Here is a 26944-nt window from a genome sequence, read left to right as displayed (position 1 = left end):
CAAAAGATATGACGTCACAGTCGTACACAGAAAAGCGCAAAAAATCCAAGCTCTCTGTTGTCTCCAAAACGTAAATACATTCCCTTTGTTGATTTCTGTCGTGTTTTTCTGCACATAATGTATGTATACACATCCGCTGAATATTGTAGTAACCGCATCTGTGCATTTTGTAACCTGTGATTGTTGATATAATTATTTAAATATGCCTACCGACAATGACTGAAAATAGTCCTATTCTATGAATATTAGCTTCCGCGGTAAAGCAGCCGTCAAACCAGCTGTTTCAATCAGAGGGGGGTTATTGTGATTTCATAGCCTCTGAATCAGAATCAGTAAATTCCAAATTCATGGTAGAATTATCATTAAACCACCCGCATGTTATCAGAAATGAGCGGGCCACTGTAACTTGATAATGCCCTCATATTGCTTGACGATGGGCCATTATCACGCCAGTTGTTAGGTGACGTCGGAGCACTAAAGCACTAAAGGACGATATCTGCCGTAGGTCACATGTCTCAGGGGACAAGCAACCAGTTTTGTGAGAATCCGTCAGACGCGAACTCGCGACCTTCGGATTGTAAGCCCGACAGCTAACCGACTGAGCTACATCCACACTGTGATACAATGTGCAAATTTACCTGGTCATGCCTACGACGTTACGGAACTGAACGAAAAGGGTCGAATAGGTGAAGGACACCTACGAAGGTTACGGGTAGGCATGGTGTCTCGTGACTTTAGTCTACGGACACTTACGAATAATCCCGATGCCATTTGGCACACTCGTCCCATTCCGTAATCTACAAGATACCGAGTGGTAAGGAATGAGCCGATATGGCGCGAACTGAAAACGGCTCCAGGCGTCAGACGTCAGACGTCGAACTCGCGAGTACGCATGAATGAAATGGTATTTAATAATTCGTCGGGTGGATTTTGTGACAGAAAAGTGTGGTTGGGAACACTGTAACGATTATGTGGATAATAGTAAGGAACGAGGGAGGCATGAGCATGGCTAGTGACGACACAACGATGAGTTCGCTTTTGAATCAGACTGAAAAAAAGTAGCCGGTGAAAGTGGCCTGTGTGAATGTCCCAGGACAGTTTCCAGTAGCCAAAATATTTGACACAAAACCATTTAATTCTTTTTACTCAACGTTTTTGTGTGAATCTAAAATAGCCACGAAACAGGTATCTAACCATAATGATCGTAAAGGGATGATTGATCGTAAAGGGGACCCAAGGGCTAAGGATAGAGTTTGGGTAATTCAATAGCCACTAAACTTCACGTAATGATCGTAAAGGGGTGCTTGATCGTAAAGGGGATCCAAGGGCTAAGGATAAAGTTTGGGGTAGCCTACCCTAACACTGGCGACATTTCGATGTGATCACCGCCAACATAATATATTCCAAATAAACTGCATTCTTGTGCATAATAATGAAACTTAATTCACCGAAAAAATAATATATGTATATTTGTTCACATTTATAACCAGTTTAGCCACTTGAGAAAAGCGAAATAAAAAGTAACTAAAAATGAAAGTGCTGTGGTACTGTACACTCTCCTACCCAGAGTTCCATGCGGCCGGCATCCAGCTAGCATAGTACCTCTGCCACAGGCCAGCGCCATGTGACGATTCGTCACATCTTTCACAGTCCATTCAAGATATTGTATATGCTTTTCATCCGTTTCATGTTTGACAAGTCTACACATTTTCATAAACAAATGTCAAAGAATGGTTAACTTTCATTTAGAAAGTATGCAAATGCGCAAAAATCTACTTGTTTTTGCGTAGTTATCCTATGTTTACATTGGTTGTACGGCTCCACGTGCTGTCATCGAAGCCCAACGGAGAGCTAGCGACACGGTCACTTTGATGCATAAATATATATTGTCATGCAACTCACTGTCGCAGTTGTAGTAGCATATCTATATAGTTATGCAAAACAATATGTAAAGCGCCCCCAAATACTTACATTAGTCCGTTCTATACTGATTTCTGAAAAAGCGCGTTTGTTTACAAACAAGAGAAAAGTCCGGTCACGTGATATGCAAATTAGCCTGTGGCAGTGGTGTTATGCTGAGTCACCACTGCGACGGAGTGTGGGTACTGTACTGTTCTAAAGGTAGGCCGGTGACGTCATAGGTAGGGATAGGTGACGTCACATTCAATAGTGACGTCATGTGATTACGTGGCGTCAGAATGGGTCCTCGGTATGGCCTGTGACAGTGGAGGTATCTGCTCGTCAATCGTCGACACACGATGTCGGCACAAATGTTTCGCTGTTGTGTCCCCATTGTCTGTCGAGCAGTTTCCACAGCAGTAACAAAGCGATCTTGAAGATACTGTCGCACAATCTGACGATCCTGACGTCGGATGGTGACCCTTGGTATTCCACTATGTGGTCGGTCTTCTGTAGTGTTGGTGGTCTGGTACCGTTTCTGGAGCCTGTTTATGGACCTTACGTGGACCTGAAATGCATTGGCTACTTGCCGGGCGGTTTGTCCACCTTGCAATCGTCCAAGGGCTTGGTGTCGCTGATTTCTTGTCAATCTTGGCATGTGGTACCAGTTCAATAACGAATGAATGTTATCCGATTTGGGTGGACTTTTATAGGGCAAGAAATGGGGGAACGCATGTGCATTTCAATTTACACGGAACTCACGTGCATCGGTTTACCATGGCCGTTGCCGTGATGCGTCTGGGCGATCGGTTTTATTGTCATTTGCTTTTTTTTATCAAATTTCATTTTTCCGGATAAGGTGATGCTAAATTTTAGACACTTTGACAAAAAATACCCAGATATTTAAATGACAACTTTTCATTTAATTAATGTTACTTGGGGTGACGTTTCTTTTGCGGTTCAGTATATATATATATTGCTCTAGTCCATAAAAATCCGGGAAATATCCACTGAAAAATCATTCCAACAAAAAAAGTAGGATGGAACAAATAATTGGTTCAAAAGACTTCATCTTTTCCATCAGCATATTAAATATTACATATTAAAACCCGCACAGGTAGTATGTAGTTCATTAAACCTGACAACACAAAAAATCCGGTATATAAATTGGACAAATGTTGGTGGCCTGATATTCGACAAACGGTGCGTCAAAGCGCAGCCACTGTCGACTTGCAATGTCTTAAACGGCATTGTTTTCATACTTGTTAAAACATGTCATGGAGGAAAACAGTAAAGCAAAGTGCACGTGCAAGTTATGGCATTCGTAACTCGTGGTAGTGGCTATAAAAAGGCAAACATAAGCCAATAATTTGTCATTCATTTGTCAACAATTTTCAAGTTCGAAAATGCCGAGACGGCGCTGCCGATCGGAACATCGCCATATCGATGACGTATCCAAAGAGAGGAATCGCAGTCTTCTGTTGCATGCCACTTCAACGTCCACAACAGCACCATTTGCCGCCTTTGGGACCGATACACACAGTTCAAATCCACTGCAGACCTGCTGACCAAGAGTTACCACCCCTGCACAGGATCGCTCTATTCGACTGTTCCACCTACGTCATCGCAATGCCACAGCTACGGAGACGGAAGGACGCATCCCTGGTTTAAAGAGGATATCGGACCAGACTGTCAGAAACCATCTCCGCGAGGCTGGAGTCCTACCCAGAAGACCAGTTATCGTCCCTGTTTTGCAGCAGATCCATCGACAGCGACGCTTGCGTTGGTTCCATACCTTACAGCCTTGGAATTTGAGAAACTGGAGACGTGTGTGGTTTAGCGATGAATCACAATTTCTTCTTCACCGGCGAGATGGAAGACAACGCGTCTATCGTCGTCGAAATGGGAGTTTTGCCCCACATCGTGTACGTGAATTAGACACTTTCGGTGGCGGTAGTGTCATGGTGTTGGGGGCCATATCCTACACCAGGAGATCTGACTTGGTTGTGGTTCAGGAACATTTGACCGCAAATCGCTACATGAGTCAAATTCTTTAACCTCACCTTCTTCCAATCATTGGCTCCTAGAGGGAGCTGTTTCAACAGGACAACGCTCCACCGCACACAGTTCGTGTCACGGTAGACTACCTTCATAATGCTACTTTGTATTTTCAAAGTAGTATATCCTAAGCTGTTGCTGAAATGATGAAACCAGCCGCCGCTTTGAAAACTATGAGAAAGTTTCCGGGTATGTGAAATACATCTCAACTCTTTTAAAAAAGCCGTTCAATTTGTTCTTGATGCATAACCTCTGCCCTATTTTCCGTTGGCGCTCACGTTTCCAATATCTGCAGCTACTTTTGCATTTCTTTTCAACTTTTCCCAGTCGACTAAGGCACTGCAATACGCTGTTGCGACCCTTTCGCGCTCCAGAAACCTGTGATCGTGGGTCCGAATCCTGGCTCGCCCCAACTGATTCAAGGTTTGTCATCACAATACTCGTGTTCGTGGGTTTCACCAAAGTGGTAAACTTCCGAGATCACCCTCAGTTAGGGATTTCCTCCCACATTAAGCTGGCACGCCGCGATATAACTGGAATAATCTCTTATAATTGTGTGTGTAAGTGTATAAAAGTACTCTTGGCCTTCTTCATTCCTTTTTGACAGTCGGGTCCATAATAATCAAACTTTCTGGGATCAAGGTCAGTTTTCTTTTTTTACATTCTGCGGCATTAAGTTCACAACTGACAAACAATTCTACTGCTTCGTTGACATCTATATTTGTAACATTTGTAACAAGCGGGATGCCACCTAGGTGACAACGAGACCAGTCTCACTGAGAAACATCTCTGGAGAAAACTTCAAATTGTGAAAGTTTTTAATGGTGTACACAACGAGTTGATTTGATATTGCTATCCACGTCTTTGTGGCTCTCATGCCAAGAAGAACACTTCGAAAAGCAGCCGCACTCCTTCATGTGATGCACGTGCCGGGGTGCGTACGGACTAGTATCAATGTTTATTTATTTACATCTCTCCTCTTGACTGTCAGTTCAAAGAACTTTGAGATGTGCGGCAGGAAATGAACGATTGATTTCATACACTTTCAGTGAGATTTGCGCAATGGAAAAAATATATTGCTGAGCTAACCGACGAAAATGTGTACTTGCGAAAGACTGTTGACGATCATTCACAAAAAGTGGAGAAACTACAGCGATATTCTAGAATGACCAAACTGATATTCTATTATGTGACTAAAGACTGGTGAATCAACGGAAGATATTGAAAAGAAGGAACTAGATGTCCTCACAAAATCTATAGGAATAATACAAACGATTGATTTTGTAAGTGTGCGACGTCTTGCTACAAAATAATCCTGATGAAATTGTAAACATATATGGATAAAGCCAGACAGGAAGGGATGATAAGCTGTAAATTGGCATCATCATTTATAGGTTAAACCCTGACGAAACTAGCTCTAATAGACTAACACTCCTCCACCCCACCCGATTAGTAAAGTATATATACAACGAAAGGTGTTGTCATGTACGTCTGCTTAATTACAAATGGGATCACAGGAAAGATGGTCTTGTAATTATATTCTACTTTGAAACATTGAATGACGTCTGATCAAAGTTACAGTTACATCTTTACACATAACCTGTGAAGATCCGGGATAGAATAGGTTTTCAGCAACCCATGGTTGCTGTAAAAGGCGACTATGCTTGTCGTAAGAGGCGACTAACAGGATGAGGTGGTCAGGCTCGCTGACTTGGTTGATGCATGTCATCGATCCCAATTGCGTGGATCGATGCTCATGATATCAATCACTGGATTGTCTGGTCCAGACTCGATTATTTACACAGGCCGCCGTCATATACCTGGAATATTGCCGAGTGCGGCGTTAAACAACAAAGAAACAAACAAAACATGTATGTGCGCCCTTGTCTTGTAATACTGCTAAAATATAGGCTGAATTATGCTACAAATTAGTTAAATGATGTGCCGTTTAGTTAGACATTTGTGATTTTGCACAAATAAGTAGTTTTGAGCAAATATAAAACGTTAACGCAAGAGTGTAAACAGCCTCGACTATCAGAAGAAACAGATTCTATTGGGTGTGAAAGACAAAATAGGGTTAAATATTATATGAATGGATCACTGAAAATCAGAGATGTCACAAAAGGATATATATACGCGTATCCTGCTCTAATGGACGCTTTGATGGCATAGTCCAAACTGTTTTCTCCAATTGGCGAAATATTTTAATGACACTAGAAATAAGTTGAAGTTAGTTAAAATGAGTTGAAATATGTATTACGATACTTGTAGAAATACCTCTAGGTATTTGCGAAACAAAAAACACATGAGTTTGAAACTTGGTTCGCACAAGAGCCGGATTGTTTTCGGCTAGATATTTAGATAACGCGATAAATTACTTGAACTAAGTTAAAATGAGTATATTGTGTCATGATACTTGTGGACAGGCCGCTATGTATCGACGTAACAGTCGTATATAGAGAAGAGCAAAATTCCAAGGTCTCTGTTGTCCCCAAATACATTCTCTTTGAAGATTTCTTTCATGTTTTCTGCACGAAATGTATTGCCACACATCCTTTGAAAATTGTAGTAACTACAATTTTGCATTTTGTAACCTTTTATTGTAGATATAATTATTTAAATATGCCTTCCGACAATGACTAAAGAAAATACTATTCTATGAATATTAGCTTAACATTGTGATGGTGATGCGGCCGTCAAACCAGCTGTTTCAATCAGTAGGGATTCAGAAAATAAAATACGTTTAAACAAACTAAGTAAACAGAGTATAATTACCCATGAAGTTTTTACATAAGTAGGATCACGTGCATCAACCTTGGAGAGATACATTAGCAGCCTTTAATGGAAACATAAGGGTTTAGAAAAAGGCAGTTTGCTCTTAATTACGGAGAGAAGGCCTGCGTGGAGTGAATATTTGTTTAGATCAGATTTCTTTTTTGTGTGTTTGGAGTAACACTAAAGACATCTGAAGATTTAATGAGTGATGACATATTGCAACTACGAAAACTGTCTGATTCCTCCTGCTTATTGGCCAAACAAGAGTACGAATTACGCGTTGTGGAATGTAAGGCTGCTCGCCATGTCGTATTAGTGTCTATGGTTCAAAATGACGCTGTCCTCGGGAATCCCACAGGGGTTTAAATCTGGCGAATTAGAGGGCCACATGGGGACCTGTTGATTGTGGTTTCGTGTTAATGCTTCTGTGACACGTGCTGTATACGTCCACCATTGGCGTGATGAAAAATGACGTCAACATGGTTACAGAACAACGCGTGGCTGTAGGATTTCATTACCTTGCACTCACAACCTGGGTTATTCTACCTTTGTGGGAGTTTTTTCTCACATCATTATGCTGTCACCGTCATATATATAGATCTACCGTAAGCAGCTGACATAAGAAGATCTTGGCTCTTCCATCAGTTCGATGTAGCATCTGTCTTGACTCGTCGTTGAATTTACGGGCCCTTCATCGCTGATTAGACCACACTCTGAGTGCTTGACATCGTTGACGTCGTAGTTGACGATGCATCACAACAATACCTCTGACAGGTCGTTTGTCTCCGAGTCCTCACAAAATCGTACACACTGTCTGGTATAACCTTCGCAATCATGGACTTTGTGCTGTTGGAGATGATAATGTTTTTGTCACCTATTCCGCGAATAATATATCCGCAGGAAGCGGCCGTGAGCAGCCATGCAACACGAGGTCAGCCTAGATTGGGTCGGTTACGTGACAGGCCATGCTTTTGGTACCGGTACCAAGGTCTAATGTCGGTACTTTGGTGTGACACACTAAATACCCTGACTACAGGCGACAGCGATTGTCCTGCTTCCAATCGTGCGCTGACGCCTGTTTCATTGTGTTAGCCGTGGGATGATTTCACAGTTGAACAGTTGCTAACAGACAACCATCCCGTGGTTCTCATGTGGTGTTTTTCTTACGTTTGGCTCATGGATTTCGTCTTTGCAGCGTTTTGATCTTTGTGACAAAGAGACTACTTAATTTTACAACATGCCTGACATACCGTATTGTGTTAATGTCTTTCTTGTGAGAGTAAATTTGGTCTAGTGCCACTTTTAATAGACGTTTACTACTTTGGCATGGTACTGACAAACCTAGAAACATTATCGGGGCGAACCGGGATTCGCACCCACAAACATAGGTTTCTGGCGTGCCCAAGGAACTCAGTCTATGTGTTGTTTGTAATGATACCATGATATTTTCTTCAAAACCATCTACTTACACTTCTGACGTGGGTCATAATCTTGTTCTTGACTTCAAAACCTTTTATACGCAAGTCCTTTACATGCACCAGATCCCCCTGTGGATAACAGCATATCTTATATGAAATTATTTTACCTGTTGTTGAAACATGAAAAACTAACTTATGATAAAAATTGCAATGTTATGCGAATAATCATCAATGTGCTGTGAAAACATAACAAACATTCTCTGTAATTCTGTTCACTGCGGGTGCGACAACAAATGGACTATACTGGCTACATATAACGCACTTACGTTGTATCTAGCAGTCTCTGTGTAATCACTCAGTTCGTTAATACTGACTGTTGACCTATTGGGCTCAGATGCTTTTACTAAATCGGGTTTGTCAAACATGGTGCTCTTCATCATCTGTAAAATAAAGGATTTCCAGCATTATTTGGAAGATCATCAATTGACTTATACATGTATTTCCTTGGTAGACAATTGGCAGTGAAGGTTCATTATTACAAATTCTTGACATATCTGTCAATGAGTAATGATATAATGCCTGGTGTTGATTCGTGTTCATTACTGCACGTCACAAGTTCCAACAGTATTGGAAGAAACCCGTCATTAATCGTTGTCTTGACAACAAATTTTGAATTATGAAGTCATAAAGCATGTATAACAGAGGGATATTGATCAATATTCTCATAGAAAACTTTACTTGATGATTCAAGTTTGATTTATGTTCTTAAACATCAGCTTGAATGCAGTATAGCATTTGTTTATGGATGTAACATGTCATTTGATCAATGGACGAGATATATAGAGTAACTTGTTAAAGTTTCGCTATTCTGACAAGCCTCTCAGAATAGGACATATTTGAAGAAATCACTCATTGACTCAAATCGAAATCATACTTCATGCATGATTCATTCCCAAAATGCTGCAATTATACCATTATACCTCTATACAAAGAATACCTAACAACCTTGCCAACAATCTGGTATAACTTTGACCTCAGTTAAGTTCACATATTCTGTTAAGCCGAAATGATAACTATCTATGTGCCAAGGATATTAGAGCAGGACATGGCGCTGAGATTGCAACTTTTAACTAATAACAAACGTGTTCACAACGAATCCAACGCACTTTCTTGCGTACGACTGCAAATGATACTTTGGGTTACTTCTAGACATTTTCGAACTTGGATTCCAAGGGGAAAGCTGGCATATATTTTGTCGTTCCTACGGTGAGGGACATATGTGAGATGCATGGCCATACGAGCACAATTTTCCCAGGACATCGTTGTACGGGTCAGCAGTAGAAGTTGTGGACAGCAGCTCCAAAATATTTCCATAAACATATTTAAACTATGAGTGTTAAAGATAGCATAAATCATTTAAATAAAGCGTTTATAAATAACATCAGAGTATTACATCAACAACATGTATGCAGACCGGAAACAGCACGATGTCATCCCGGTGCACGGATATTTACATGTATTACTTTCATTGTGGAGATAATGCTTAAACGGATAAAAAGGAGAATGCTTCACTTAAGTGTTATGAAACTGCTATTTAAGGATACAGATTAATAGCATCGAATTTTAAGTTGGCTCAAAGATAAATAGTTTGCAGTCCAACGGATATTAATTATCAATGCTTCCGGTGGTGTGAGCTCTGTCAAACGACACTGGAGATTTTATCATTTTTTCATCGAGAGTTATACAGTTACACCGACAAAAATATGCTGCTGTGACCTGTCTTCCCGCGTGACATTCCGCAAGTCACAGAGCGGTTTGGTTTGAATTACTGAAGTTGTGGACATGTATCACCGCTATAACCGATGTCATAAAATGAATGTTATGGGTGTATTTAATGATTATTATACTTTCTACGAGTATGTTCTACAACACTTGCTTCATGTATTTTGTATCAAGTAGAAACGTAGAAACACTCCAGATTTATTTTCACATCACCTCATCCTGACATATTTCCATTAAGACTCTAGGCAATTTAGGTCATGATTCATAGACGATAGCTTTTGTTTCGTATGAGATCAGACACTTAACATACATCAGCTAATGTTTGCCAATAAGATCAACAACACATGGCATGGAATGTAGGGACAGGTTCGATTTCAAACAAACGATTATAAGCTTGGTGCCACATGGTATTTGCCAAAGAAATGGATGTTTTATGTGTTTCCCTTTGAAATACAATTGGTATTCACACCTCGTGTGTGATGATGGTGCTACGTTTGTTTGTTTGTTGTTCAAGTACGCACTCAGCAATATTCAAGCTATATGACGGCTGTCTGTAAATAATTTAGCCTGGACCAATTTATCCAGTGATTGACATCATGAACATCGATCTACGCAATTTGGATACGATGACATGCATTAACCAAGTCAGCGAGTCTGACCACCCTATCCCGTTAGTTGCTACGAAGCCTTTTAACAGTTAGTATGTTGATTGAAAAGATAAACACCATTAATATCTTTTGACATATCTCATATTTTAGATGACATGGGTACTGACACGATGACAACGTTCAACCAAGCGGTAGATAAGTAAAAAGATGATATATTTCTCATGAACTCTGTTATAAATGTATATCTGTAAAGTCTCTGTATATACTCCCCCTTAAGGTAACGTGCTTTTCAAGAGATTCATTCTGTGACTTATACAAGGCCTTAATGTCCCCATGATCCCCAGCGAGGTGGCATATAGCCCGTGTTTTAAAAATGTATAAACGATATTGTTTTGCCCAAATATTTGTGATAAATGGTTTTTAAATATAACTTTGTATTCATGAATAAATTTTGGATAAATCAACTTGGTCTCGTCACTTTATGGATGAAATAATGCCGATGCGACGTTAAATTTTAACTCACTCAGTCACTCACTATACAAGACTTTTAAAGCGATACTTGGGACATGCACAATTACAAAGTGAAACATAGTTCATCAAATGTTAAAGGAAAAGCGTGTGAATGGGTCGCTTACGTCACTATCTCAAGCAAGGCTGAAATCGATTACTTTAAGATAAAATATACCGGACGCAGAGCCTGCTTGCTCGAATTCTGGCAGCTCGTAAACCGTTACGGACAGATAGGTAACCAGCAAGTGCTGGAGTGTACGTTGCAGAGAGTGTCCTGTTTAGAGCCCGGGTGTAGTGATTCTGTGTCTCCAAGATCAAGGAAGATGTCTGGTTGTACCGATATCGTGCCCTAAGTTGGGAAAGTGTGCTCCGGACATGCCTGAAATGCCTTGCAACTGATGTTTGTGATTTGCTAGGCTCATGTCTACCAGTATCGTTATTTCTCGCCTAACAGAATATGCATAAAAGGTTACTTACGGTATATAAGTACAAAATTGTGCGAGTTTTAGCTTAAACTTCTGAATAATTTGAGCATTTTCTAATGCAGTCTATTTACACGCTTAGTTTACACATTGTCATCATGTTATTTCAACCTATATTTGTTTGATGTTTAACGCCACACTAAGCAATATGCCTTGTATATGACGTCGGCCTGTGAAGAATCGAGTCTGGACCAGACATATCAGTGCTGTGATGACCAACATCTCCAAGTCTCCAACGTCTTCGAACCTGGCCACCTGATCCGTCACTTCAAACAACAGGCATAGGTGGCCGGGGACCTCCTTGAACCCGGAACATGCTTACAAAGAATTATATTTGAGTGACGTTATACATATGTGTATACAGCACGGGGTATAGCTAGTAAGGTATATTTACTCGGGATCCTTTGCCTTTGTCTTTCTTCAAAAGGAATGTCAGATCAGTTGAGTTCAGAAGGAGCTTGTGAGGACCTTTCGTTAACTCCTTCCTGGCCCAGTAGCGCCTAGAACAGAATGCAGTGGTATCATCAAAGTGCATGTATTTTTACATTTTTCGTACTTATTCTCTGTGATATATTTTACTCATTTTACACAAAGTGTTCTAAATGTCACTTACCTGAATACCATAACAATGATAATGACAAGGATGATTACTCCTAGACCAGCGGAAAAAATGACGATAACATACAGGGTCTCTGGACCTGAAAAATAATGTTCGACGGGTAAGGCACAGTTGATCATACATAATTGATCCTGAAATGTTACTATATACACTGAAACACTAATATTTGGATGAAGTTGTAGATATGTTGTTATGAATGTTAAAAACTCTTGTAATTATGACTGAAATAATGGAGCTATGCGACATCTTCATAATCAAGAGATACGTCAACCATCGAAAGTGGGATGTCTTTTATGTGGCAAGAGAAAAATAGTTTTTTGCAAAATAGGTCCTACCTGCAGAAAATGTGTGAAGTAGTCACAGAAAGTCTATAGCCGCTTAACTGCATCGTAACATTAACAAAGTAACAAGACTTCAAGGATACATCCAGCTCGCATTTGTCTTATATCTGTCAATATTACAGATCATGTGAGATGTTAAAGTCGCAAAATCAAATTTGATAATAGTAGTAGCAGAAGTAGTGATAATTATCATAATGATAATAATATACCAATCATAATGGGAGGGCGCGTGATTTGATTAACGTTGGGGCTCTTCATTATAGAGTTGTTCTGTGCACTTTTGCACACATCTATTTGTCTGATGATCCTCTTGTAAAGCATGTCAAGACTCATGATGGAAACAAGGCATTCCACAGTTTTCGTAAACGAGCCAAGGATATTGGACATAATCTCAATGTCAACGTTGATTTTGTTTATGGTTCTGTATTGCTGGGCGGTACAGAAATGAGTGTCAACAAAGCGAAGTGCCATATCAAATCTGAACGACCACTGCATCGCGTTATGTGCAGTGTGTTGAGAAGATCCCTGCAAAGTCCCTCGCTTGGATGAAGTCGGCTGGCCTGAAAAGTGAAACAGAAGGCTTTCTGTTTGCTGATCAGGACCAGTCACTTCCCACTCGAAACCGTCAATGTGTGATGTTGCATCAAACCGTGTATGCAATTATGCAATGAATTTGATGAGGCTGTCCAACATGTGTCAGTGGATGCCTAGCTTTGGTTCAAACACTGTATCGTAAGACATGTAGAAGTGGCTTGATCCTTTTATTACCGTCTTCGCCATGCTTTTGGTTTTGACACAGACGTCCATTGATGGAACGAACCATAAAATTCTTTGGAATAGGCCGGTATACAGCCTGAGACCTATCCAGGCCAACAAACCTGATCTTATCCCCTTTTTGAGAAATCGAATGAAATCATTTATACCATTGAATTGTCTGTCCTGTTTGACACTGATGTGATTGACAAGATCCAGGAAAAACATGACAAATATGCAGACCTCGCTTTTGAAATGTCACGCTTGCATCACAAGTACCAAGTTGTCAGACTCCCTATTGTTCTCGGTGCCTTAGGTTTTGTATCTCCCAATCTGTTGACTGACATTGAGTGAGTACCGGATTTGCTGCCATGAATACAGCCCTCTGACAATCTGGCTAGTGTAACAGACAAACTACTACTACTAATAATAAAGAAGATATTGAATCGATGAAAGGTGAAGCGAAAATGTCAAAAACTAAAATGAAAATGTCAAAAACTAAAATGAAAATGTCAAAAACAAAAACGAAAATGTCAAAAACAAAAGCGAAAATGTCAAACAATAAAATGAAAATACAGAAAACTATTTCCACCGCGCTGGAAATATTTTCACCGCGGTAGGAATATTATAGTTTTCTGTATTTTCATTTTTGGTTTTTGACCTTTTCGTTTGTGTTTTTGACATTTTCACTTTAGTTTTTGACATTTTCGCTTCACCTTTCAGCGATTCAATATCTTCTTTATACATGATTTATCACATATCTGTATGACAAATCGTGTTAATTTGCAAAAGGTTACGATAACAGTAAGTGAAATATCAAAATATTGAAAAACAGACTCCATGTCCCTTATGGGCCACCGTAGATGAGGGCAGTAAGGGCTCCAAGTAATTCTTCTAGGCACTGGATTATTTAGTTTGACATAGAGTGATTGACATCATGAGTGTCGATCCACACAAGTCTATCATTTGACATTACAAATAGTCTGTGTCGTAAAAGGTGACTATGCTTGTCGTAAGAGGTCAGGCTCGGTTGATGCATGTGATCGATCCCAATTGTGTGGATCGATGCTCATGATATTAATCACTGGATTGCTCGTCCAGACTCGATTATTTACAGACCGCCGTCATATAGCTGGAATATTGCTGAGTGCGGCGTTAAAGAACAAACCAACCCACCAACAAATAGTCTACCTGCATCGTCTAGTGGACAAAGCCTCTAATCAGAGAGGGGAAGTTCGGTGGTTTGATTTCCGGACGCGAAATAACAAAATATCAGGCACTTGTGCACACAGTCATTTACGCACGCAGGCCCTTTAATTAGCACGCCCTATCGCATGCAGGTACCTTAGCATGTAGGCACTTACTTACTTACGCACGCATGTCCGTGGTTCGATCTTCTGACGCGTCAGACTAAAATATGTTACGAGGTGGTCATACACGTTCGTGGTCTTTGTCACCTTATGTACAGCTAATGGCATTTGTTATGTTCTTCACATTCTCAGATTGTGAAAATACTCCCTTAGTTTTGTTATTGAAACTTGTTTTTTGTCATTAACTAGATATGTGTCTGAGTATATTTCGTCACCATATTCGAGTTTGCACGATTACACAGATATATCCTCCCACTCACAGTTAAATCACCCACCCTACAGCCTAGACTTAGCCCCCAGTGACTATTTCCTGTTCCGGCAAATGAAATCTGCCCTACGTGGAAGACGCTTCCAGGATGACAAGGACATAAAGGCTGCCACAGAGGCGTGGTTAGAGGACCAATCTGCGGATTTCTATAAAAGTGGTATTAAAAGCTTGAAGGACAAATGGAATGAGTGTATTGAGGTGAATGGATATTATATTGAAAAATAAAAGTGCAAAATATATTCTGCGACTTGGTCTTATATTGAAGTTGCAAAACTTATTGAACGCCCCTGGTAAGTTTTGATGAGACCGAATGGCAAATGGTTTCTTATATATAATTACTTGGTCATTATTAAACGATATACTATACCGATGTGTGTATGCTTCTGTTTGATGTTACAATTACCAAACACTTGATCTGTAACAAATCAACAATCTCAACTGCAACTGAAATTTAATAGATTATGTGACAACACTAAATATATTGTGAGTATTTATGTTTAAGATTAGCTTTCACCTAAAGAAACGTTCTGAACATTATTTCGTACATAGCGTGAAAGTGACCGGACGTCTCTTATTCGAACAGATTTACAGCTAATCAGTGACAGGACAGGAATATTAGCCAGTGAGTTTTGTTGTTTTGTAAAACATGTAATAATGTATTACCTATTCTATCATTTGAAATTGTCTTGTTAATAACACACTGAAAGAGTCCCAGAAACACTACATAAGTTATACTATATTCAACAACAAATGTTCCTGTGACATCAATATTTTAGTGTATTTTTCAAACAAGTATAGAGTGGTTTTCAATATTGTAGTACCTGTATGAAATCAAGTCACAAAAACGCAACTGCTACAGAAAAGCATGCATTTCATGCAAAAGTTGACTTTTATGCAAGCCCCATGCATTTCACTACCCAAGAATGGGTATAAAAATATGTGCGTTAACGGGATTCCATATGCATTGTTTAGCATCGTGCTGACAACAACCACTCAGAAAAACAACAAAATTACGTAATTTTTCAACATTACGAAATGCCACGCCTGTCCGAAAATGAGCGTCTGCGAGCCATTGGTATGCTTGAAGCAGGATCGAGTCAACGTGATGTTGCAAGACAATTTAACGTCCACAGAAACACCATTTGGTGTTTATGGCAACGTTGGCAACAGACGAATGTAGTGAGAGACCATCCTCGGAGTGGCAGGCCACGCGTAACCAATAATCAACAAGACAACTGGAATCGAACAACACACCTACGAAATCGATTCCAGCCAGCAACCGTGACTGCAAGAAGCACCCCTGGCCTTCGACGAATATCTTCACAAACCGTACGTCGTCGCCCCAGATGTGCAGTTTGATGGTGGTAGAGGGAAATGGACAGCGCTACCGCGACGAGATCATTGGCCCTGTTGGTCTACCGTTTTGGCGTCGTCATGGCCGGGGCATTACCTTTCAACATGACAACGCCCGGTCTCATATTGCACGACTTGTTCAGGATTCCCTTCAACAAAACAATGTGAATGTCATCCCCTGGCCGGCTCGCTCCCCTGATCTCTCACCAATCGAGCACATGTGAGATGAGATGGATCAACCACGTGTACCAGAGACAGTCCAGGAACTTCGAAACATGCTCCAGCAGATATGTACAGATATCTCACAGGACTTTGTGCGACGCCTGGTCCATTCCATGAGACGAAGATGTGTTGCTTGCATCACAACCGGAGGTGGACACACACGCTATTGATTTGTAAATTGACACTTTGGCATTGTTCATGTTTTTTTTTTATGAAATCACGTATTTTCTGAAGTCAGTATGGCAAATTAAACCGTTTGAACACTTACATGAGTCTTTTATATGTTGCAAACCGAAATTGTTTCAGATTTGCTAGAAAACATAACTTTGCATTAAATTATATTCAATGTCACAGGAACTTTTGTTGTTCAGTATATTATATCCGATGTTGTAGTGGAATTTCTTTGGTATTTGGATTCAGCGCGCGGTGACTGGAATCTCATTGAAATTATATATTTTACTCCAATGCGATATCTCTCGATCTGACAGCCCCTCCAAAGAACGTGACGTCAGTGGAACCATGAGTGAAATTAGAGCACTCTATCAAACGAGGGATTTGGCTTCATTATTTACCACCTCGATTCGGAACTATAGATTGTAACAACAAATACAATTTCAATTCTTATATTGACAGATACATAAATCTTAAAAAAACAATCCGGCAATGTCATTCACTTAAAATAAAAGTTGCACCAAATAAAGTTAGCGTTCGAAAGAAATCCACACCCGGCTGAAGCTGAAAATGGAATGACATTAACGTTCTGTGAACTTTGGGTGTGTGTTTGAATCATACTACGGCTGCTGATAACTTCTAGGATTACCGCTTGAGGCGGCGCGTTTTGATTTCCCGATTTTCTTTTTCCAGCATTCTTCATCATAGCTTCGAATGGACGCTTCATTTCGTTGACCCGATTTATACATGATCTGTGTGGCTTCAAAGTCTGCATCATTCATAGCCTGAATCGCTGTCGCTCTCAGTTTTCCCCAATGATTTTTAATGTTATTTTTAGACATTGAGGAATCCCCCAAAAGTACTTCTGTACCTCTGCGCTCGATTGGCAACGTTATCACGTGACATGCCGACGTTCATCGGGAAATGAACGAGGTCACCCGCTACTGTCAATATCAGGAGCATGAGAATCAGAACTTTGTAAGAAATGGATCAATTAATTAACATCGGTGATGACTCAAAGCACTGATTGATGAGACACATTTCATAGGAATCAGAATAATATGGGTAAATCTTTTATTTCAACCTATGATGACCGGTATTTATATTTCAACAGAATAACTGATTGATTGATTAATTGATGCATGGTAGATTTTCATTTGGTAGATTTCCGAAACATACTGTCAGAATAAAGGGAAAAGGAACTTAGAGGAAGAGGGAATGTTGATATAAAAGTAACATTTATAATCAGTTGTTTTATTCTGAAGGTTATTCTTCTGCGCGGATGTTTTATAATTATAGATCTGTGGTAAAGGCCTGTCAAAGATTTCCATGTGCTGCATATGTGGGCGTATCTCCTATTTTATTTCATTGAAGTTCATGGCAGTATGAAGAGTATTTGTTAAATATTTGAATGTTGCAATAGTTAAGAATTTGTGAGAAATAACACAAAGGCTGTTAAAAATTGTCTCCCTGTTTTCTGGCGACAGTGACGAAGACACTGACATGGCAATATACCGTGTTTCACGGCCTGGTCGCTATCTCCAGTCGTGCCAATTCAATTGAAGCAGGAACTTCTGTGTTAAGAACATATATCGTACAATGAAACAAACCATCGTCTACTTCAACGATGTATTTAACTCTGGACAGAGGCCATCTTGGATTATTTATTTTCATACTGTCGACATCGGCTAGGCTTTATTCAAATTGTGTGTGAGCATAAGAAATGTGTACAAAGTCACTGTTTGCTCAAGAATACATATATGTTTTATTTCCCTCCTGAACAATTGTTGTCATGGTCAACGGCATACTGATCGAGTGGCTGATTGTTGGATTCTTTTAATGAATGCAAAGGTGAGCCATACAAATTACGTAGTGAATCACATGCTAGAAAGAGGTAATTTCAAATGGAGAAAAACTTAACCCCCTCCCTCCGTTTTGGGTTATAACAGTTATGATATAATCATAAAGAAACAACTTACCAGTTTGTTGAAGTCTGCAAGATATATCCTTCTTAAAGCACTGGTCAGGCAAAATAATACCACCTGGCCAGTTTAAGGTATCATTGTACCTAAGAGACCACGTCAATGCACTAGTGGCAATCATGGAGAGTTTGGGTGAAAATTTGCCATCATCAATATTTAGATCGTACATTAGATAGTTGTAAAGTGTTCGACCATCCTGGTCAACAATCACTTGACGTCCATTTGCCTCAAAGGTCAAATTTTTCACACGAGACGCAATTTGGAAATGATCTGTGTAAATCTTGTCTTTGGAATCAAGATATTGTTTGATCATATGACCAAGGAGAAGCAGGGCGCTAGTTACATATTGGAAACTATTTTCTGCTGGGTCTGCAAAATCCGTTTTATTATGTTTTAGCGTTGTGGAAGAATTTGAAGGTAGTTCTGCTGACACTACAAGAACATTTTCTAAAATGTTTATGTCTTCATAATAAAAACTTGCATTTCTTATCTCATTCACTGTGTAGGCAAGAAAACTACCCAACTGGATATTGAAAGAAGAGGAGGTAAATGTGAAAAAGGCATGTTTGGTGCTACGTTTCATCCGGGCTGCTGTCGTCAGGAAGTGCTCTTGATCTTGTAAGTCTAAGCACAAAACCACAACTGAAATAAATAAATAAATATCATTAGTTAAACGTCGTATTCACAACACAAATTGCTACGTTTCTGTTAGCTGTTATGACTATTGCTCCATCATGGGTGTGTAGACATATTTCTTCCCACAAAAATATTATATGACAGAAATTGTAGAGCGAAAAAACACCCTCTGTGACACTCTGTGTCTCGCCAATCTCGTGTTCTGTTTATCATCCATTCGTATTATTCATTGTGCCCACAATACCCAGTAATCCACTGCTAAATCGGCATTGACAAAACTTAAAATACATTACAAACAGAGTCCACTGTACGATAATATCAGTTAATTGTAGTGTAGGTCGACAGTGATTTGCTGGTTTGACTGTTGTGTCATGGGATTGGATGTCGGAAATATTGAACATATATTGAACGTTTGTCCAATTACAGCCATTTACCTATGTATCATTATGACATGTCATGTGCAGTAGTTATGTGCCTTTGATATTTTTTTATTGCTGTAGCAGTCAATACTGTCATGGCATCCATGATGAATGTGTCTGCTAGTTATATAAACTCTTCCAAGAATGATTCAAGAAAAACTCAAGACGACTTTTTCGCCGCATTGGGACAAACCTTCATTGGGCACCTTGATGAATATGGTCCACATTCTCACGTTCTTTTTATCGGAAGCAGTGCGCTATTTCGTTTACAATTGCCGGGAATCAAATATCATCGGTGTCAATTTGGAGCGTTATATCGTCCAAATTATTTGTCTGTGAACGCATTCTGAAGAGAACAGTAATGTTCCACAACGACAACCTATTTATTGCTATTACATTAGAGTCTGAATCAAGCCCGACGTGGCACTATTGTATTCTAATTTTAAAAGGTGAAACACAAATTAGTTGCGCTGAACACAACGTTTCGGAGTATATGCTTACTCCTTCATCAGGTGAATGACTGCTCACAGTTAACAGTTTATGAATGAATAGATTAGAGCAACGTCATAAGAATCGAAGCAATTTTCTGAAGTAATTACAGTTCGGACAGATTCAGCAAACTGTTTTATGGACTAAGCATTAAATCATATTATGTGTGCTTTATACGTATTTCTTTATTATCTCGTGTATCGTGAATCGTGATAATATGTATTACATCATAACTATTGTGATACCTATTACCTACATGTAACAATACAAACTCTGAACAATGTGAGTCTTTTAAAAGGGCACGTAAACTCTTTTTTTTCAGGTTTTAACACTTTATATTTTATCACAATGCTGGGCCTAAGTTAATCTAAAAAACAAACAAACGGAAATAGCATATAACAGACGATAGATATGACAAGCGGAATCATGACTCAACTGAAAAAAATCTGCCACTGACCTGCTTCCATATCGGAGCTTTTAATGGCATCCCAGGACTTTTTTGTCTGCCCATCCGTTTGGTCACAGTGTCCATGTCTCATGTCAACTTATTAGTAACAATGTCTCATGTCAATTTATTAGTAACATCATTGAATATGCCTTCAGTTTTCTAAAAAGCTAGTAACAGACGCCAACTGCACTTGATTGACCGCTTCCTGGCGTGCCCCTGCAGCTACTAAGCTTCACACGATAATTATACTTAGACAGATGCTGTAACTAAGTGTACATATCACCCCATGAAAAGATTTGACCCTCACCGCGTCACCATTACGGTAGTAGTTTTAGGGCACGCCCCAAAATACTTTTGTATTGGAATCTGAATACAGAACGGGTGATTTTATCATTTTCACTTGCTCTTTTAAATACTTTCAACGAATGCTGATATTTCTGGGGAATTAATGACATGGATAGGTCCCAGGATCTGTAAGATCACACACGGTAATCCTTTTAATCTGAACACACGTGTATCACAGTAAATGCAGTTAATCGAGGTGCATTCGTGCATGTGAACGTCAAATACAATGGTAGGCTCCAAAATCAAAATACGTCCCATACCCATCGATCAATTTATCTATGTAACACTTTCAACAGCCCATGTCGAATGCCTGCCTACCTGGTGCCTTCAACACACTTGATTCTATTCACAAACCTTGACATTTATAAAAGATTCAGCTTTCAATGCAAAGTGATATACAGCAGATGTTTAGGACACATGTTTAGTGTTAATATTCAAGTGAGCTCACGTTGTGATATCATACAGTTACTTTCCCTTTTTAACTTTGACATTTTTGTGCAAGGAAAATCGCTGTCTTCAAATTGTTCAGGAATATTGCGTTGACAACGCGTGTAACACGCATATGACACGGGGTGTTCAACGGAAGGTTGAGCAATCGTTGTACACGGGTGTGCAGCTCGTGCGCAACCCTTTGAGCACACGTGTGCAACGAGTGACCCACGTTTGTGCCAAGCGTATAACCCGTTTCAGTTGAATTTGACAAATGGATCAAATGGAACAGTGAGATTAAACAGAACAATGAGATGTGAATCTTGAGTTAACGAGCGGCCACTGACCTGTGTTCACCAGACCATAAACACAATTTCGGCCCATCTTAATTAGTGTTCAGTTGCTGGACTTAAAGGCATGAACCATTTCACTAGGGTCCAGTATAGCCATTTTGACTTGCCAATAGTAGTACAGTGGGGGATTTAGATACGCGTTCATTGCTACGGAACCGCCGAGTTGACAGTCGCGTGTTGGTACACTACTGCTTGGAAGTTCATGAACGCATGAGGCATCGCGTGTGCATCCCGTTCGCCACTCGTGTGCAACGTGTGACACACTCATTTAAAGAGGGAACAAACTTTTGACCAAAGGAGGACCTTAAGCTGAAATGATATCCTGACGAAAAATGTTGACACACATTTTATGATATGTACTTGTTGATGTCTCCTTCTTAAATCAGTCAGATCCATCTTATTTATACGACCACTGGCTTCTACATCATCTTTTGCGATGGTGTTAAGAGAACACATAATCCTGGAAAATGTTATTGTCATTGAAAAGTTTGTGTGTTTTGACATTAAAGGTCTGTAGTGAAGGTTGTCGAACTGTCACTGTTCGATTGACGCAGATGCCAGGCAATAAAAAAATCCTGCACTTATACCGTTCATAGTGCTGCTGTACGTGCAGCTCCATGGCCATTTTGTTAATGCACTGGGTGCGTTTTTTCCCGAATTGTATGTGTTTCCCGACGAATGGTTTGCATGTCCTTGTTGTAATCGTTTTGATCCGAGAAATCTTTCACTGACACTACAACACATTAAACCTCTTCACCTCTTGGTCTGCCTTTATGGCCAAAAATATCCGTATTGCGGTTTTTAAAGAGTATATTTGTTGAAAGGTGAGGATGCTCCGTTTTGTGTCCCTTGTGATGAGAGAATCACATTCAAGTATGTTTTGCTTGACCGTGTTGAATGTTCTCTCACAAGGGATAATTATTATCATTCAATGTCTTTAAAGGATCTATCAAATACTATCAACGCTTGTTTAATTCTCGATTTTTTTAAAGAAATAAAATTGTTTGATAAATTTCGAATGCTTGCATTCTTTCTTAAAGTAGTGTGATGTTATCACCAACTGAGATTATTGAAGGCAGTTCCACTCGGGGGGTTAAAGTAGTGTAAAAATATTGTCCCCGTGTCCCCCTGACAGTGGCAGAGTCCATCTTATTTGAAGTATATAACATAGATAAGTGTTTTAATTCCTTGATAATAGTTTGTTGATATTGGTTAGCATTCCAAATAACCACTGGCGTATAAGGTGATGGCATACATTCTGCTGGAGAATCATGCAGGAAGCAGAAGCACCGTAAGTCCCCATCATCCTCAGTGAGGTGGTCTAGCTTGTTAGGTGACGTCATAGGATAGGGATACGTGACGTCACGTTCAATAGTAACGGCATCTGGTTTGTTCTATGACGTTTCCATATTTGTAAAAGTGGGTCAGTGACATTCGTGTTGATAGCAGTAAATGTTTCAAAACCGATATTGTTGTTTGATAACAAATTCCATCCATTTTAGCTATAATAACGGTAACGCTATTTTTCAGGGCATTATCATTTGCAGAAGCCCTCGGTCTTTTCAACTGTTAATGGAAGACCTCGGGCTTCTGCAAATGTTAATGCCCTGAAAAATAGCGTTACCCTTATAATAGGCATTATGACGCCACAAATACTACTGTTCTGCGTCGCCTAGGACTACAATGTAAGTTAAATTTTTCATTACACCTGAAGAGCAGTTGAACGGCGAAAGATCTTGTGTGGATAAAGGAGTTTTGGCAAGCACGAATATCTGGACATTGTTAACAATGTTACTGCCATGAAGGCGGCCTGTAACCAGACAGTCCAGTGATGAGTGTCATGAGCAATGAACCGTGTCCTTGGTGTACGATCCCCCAATTCACTGAGCCCGAGCACCCGATCCATAACCCCCTGGATGCCACAGGGACATATATGTCCCTCCTCTACAACCCTCACTTTGAAGTCGAATAAATAGAGAATCTCACCCGAGTGTCTTTTGATATCAAATATATCAACACGAGTTGATAAAAGTGGAAAAATTCCGAGGCTTGCCGAGGATTTTTGCCACTTTTATCAACGAGTGTTGATATATTTGATATCAAAAGACACGAGGGTGAGATTTTATTTATCATTCAACATCATGCTTCCAACTTTTTCAGTTTGTAGACAGTAAATAGCAGTGTCTTCAGTGTAAAAAGTACTGCTAACAGCTTCAGTAGCAAAGCCATTAGTGATGTCATTTGATTGTGACGTCATGGTAACCAGTGACATCACAATGGTCTGCAAAGCATTGTGATGCAATTTCATTGCAGCTATATCTACAGTGTAGATATCGCTTGATCTCATCCAAGCGATATCTCCTGTGGGAGCCAGTTTTGGATGATAAACTTCAAATTCATCATGCACATTAATACATAAAATATATGCACACATTTCTGAATGAATTGTCTTGGTCTTGGAATTGATTTTTTTATGTCGTTTGATACACAGAACAGTGATATATCTAACGATTCGCCAGGTGCGCGAAAGTCACAAACAATTTACGAATTATTCCTCTCGTTTTGCATTATATATTCAATGGGTTCATTCTTTTTTCAATATTGTGATCACACAATTATTAAACTGTTTACATGATTTCTCCAGGAATTGTAAAATGTATAAAATTAAATCCATATCAGGTACCCCGTTGGTTCAACCTTATACGATTATCCTGATAATTCTATACCAATCTTCGCATCTTTTATTGTGTAATTCTATGACGAGATGAAGAGAAATAATAATGAACAAATATATGTCCAATATTGAATATAATTTTGGTTGTTTTGAAATATTCTTTTGGGTATTTCATTATGTAAATTGATGCCAAACAGTTGCGTGTCTCGTCCAATTTAGATACACGATAAACTATCTAATTGTTCACAAATTCAAGACATTATTTACTTGGTGAAAGCAGTAATTTTATGTTGTGTCGAAAAAGCGTCAAATTCCGTTTTACACATCGAGATTTTCCATACCATGAACGAAATTATGGGAGATATATATTAATCAAAATACCAGTGTCGTCTTTCTCCGACGTTATCAAAGACATAAAACCCGCCATGACGTCAAAAGGAATGGTGTTATTTTTTGGGTATTTCATTACATTTGATGATAAGGCTAGTGCTCCATTAATAATGATGCAACATTAGTCAAATTATACTTACACATTCAGGAGAATGTTGGAATCTAGGGACTAAGTTATAGGTTAGATAAGGCCATCCATTTCTCTATTACATCTTTTTTATGAAGTACGATTTCATCATTTCTTATGGGGTTTTTAATAACTAAACGTATAGAGTTTCAATATCGATATTTGTGTTGGAATAGTTTGGTTCCTCGTGAACGAAACACCACGAAAATATATTTTCCTTACCAACAGCTAATTCTCACCAATTGACCTGAGTCACAATAAACTAGTGCTAAGCATAGCGGAGTTATGCCCCATTTTCTTTATACGCGTGTAACCTCTGTCGCCATTTGACGTCATAGAGAAAAATCAGTTTTCGTCATTTACGGCATGCTATTTTTGGCATTGAATGTATGTCGTTATACATACGCATATAACTTCATTTGATATATAGTTATGTCGTTCTGATATAAGGCAGTATTTTGTTCGCTGACAGTTTCTGTAAAGCTTCGAAATAAAAAACATCGTCGCACAGTACTTTTATCGGTGTACGATAAAAAGCGGAGAAATTACTGTTTATCAACGCAGAATAAATTCTCGGACAACACTTAGAAGTGTCTTTTTTTAAACCGGTTTAATATTTGCAGTTAACTTTACACCATCAAATAGGAAATTTAATATTCTCCACCTCTGCGTAATTTTATAGCCAGAGGTAGATCCAGTGCCGCATGACCTTCACTTTTCCGATCTTAGGAAAATGTGCGTCAGAAAAAACCCTCGGCATCCAGAGGGATATATCCTTCCTCTACAACCCTTACTTTGAAGTCGAATAAAAAATTCAGAATACATCACCCATACAAATACACTTCACAGTTTTGAATAAGGTGGGAAATTCCATGTTCTGTGACATCATCCACTGGCATTTTAGGCCAAGCAAAAGAACATCGTAAATGTCGCCATTTTTTACACATTACTAAATCACCACTCACGGCGTTATTTACAGCATTGTTTTGAAATCTAAATTTCGGATATTTACTCGGAAAAATGAATTTCAAAAAGACCATAATAGTGATCACGGGTATCTGTCTTTTATGAAATCACCAATGATCATTCACAAACGTCTCCCATAAGCCTAGAATTGTTTAAAATGTTTTGGAAAATACGCAAACACGAACGCCGAAGTGAACTTTCCGCAATATTGGATAGTGCTTACAAAATCACGTTTCAGGTACACCGGTTATGAGACGCCTGTAACATCACGTATATTTCAAACTTAGCTGCGATACATACATCCTTGAATTCCTCATACATTTTAGAATCAAATGTCTAATGGTCTTTGTCACCAATACAACGTGGCTAGATGAAATCAAGCAAAATAAGTGGTAAGTGCAAAGTGCCAATGAGGAAGCAGGTGTGAAAAGACCATGATAAGGTCACAGTATAAGATAGCTTCGGGCATCATGTTGACAAGCAATATATCTTATTTGGTAAACCTTTCTGAGATACCCAAATATGATACATTGCTTGTCAACATGATGATTGTCACCAGACCCGTGAAGATTCGGGGTAGAATAGGTATCAGCATCCCATGCTTGCCGTAAAAGGTGACTATGCTTGTCTTAAAGGGGCATCTACGGTAGGGACTACCGCACTCTAGTGGGCGGAGCTTATATGAGTGATCTGACCGGTCAATATGACGTCATGATAACACACGAATTTCATTGGTTAATACGTAAACGGGTGACGTCATGCAAACACCCACCCATATGGGCCGTTTAACAACAAGGACGTAAGTTTTAATGATAATAAATATCCATAAAACGATTCCAAGACTTTTTAAAAAACACGTGGGTCTTTGTTTTCAAAACCTACCTGCCATGTCGTCTTCAGATCTTCATAAAATAATACCATGGAATGTCCACGATTAATCCAACACAGTCCACACAAATTATAGTTCTGAGCTATTCTCTGGAGAACGAAATACTTTTGTCGTGATGAATATGAGCAGTGTAATTGAACAAAAAAACATAATATGTGTCCAGACACC

The 26944-nt window shown here is 39.3% G+C and overlaps 1 protein-coding gene across 1 annotated transcript in view; it reads right to left on the bottom strand.

The window, feature by feature from the left end:
- The window catches only part of LOC139448901 (retinal guanylyl cyclase 2-like), a 525408-nt gene that overhangs the window by 454040 nt on the left and 44424 nt on the right, over positions 1-26944 (bottom strand). Inside the window, exons 2-6 of the mRNA XM_071230419.1 lie at positions 18609-19253; positions 12146-12230; positions 11927-12032; positions 8477-8590; positions 8202-8279 (exon numbers count right to left, since the gene is read on the bottom strand). Coding sequence (XP_071086520.1) covers positions 8202-8279; positions 8477-8590; positions 11927-12032; positions 12146-12230; positions 18609-19253 — 1028 coding nt within the window. The remainder of the gene's footprint in view (positions 1-8201; positions 8280-8476; positions 8591-11926; positions 12033-12145; positions 12231-18608; positions 19254-26944) is intronic.

This window comes from Haliotis cracherodii, unplaced genomic scaffold (genome assembly GCF_022045235.1).
Source record: "Haliotis cracherodii isolate W230 unplaced genomic scaffold, xgHalCrac1.p SCAF_7, whole genome shotgun sequence".
Lineage (NCBI taxonomy): Eukaryota > Metazoa > Mollusca > Gastropoda > Lepetellida > Haliotidae > Haliotis > Haliotis cracherodii.
This window is presented reverse-complemented; position numbering and strand designations above follow the sequence as displayed.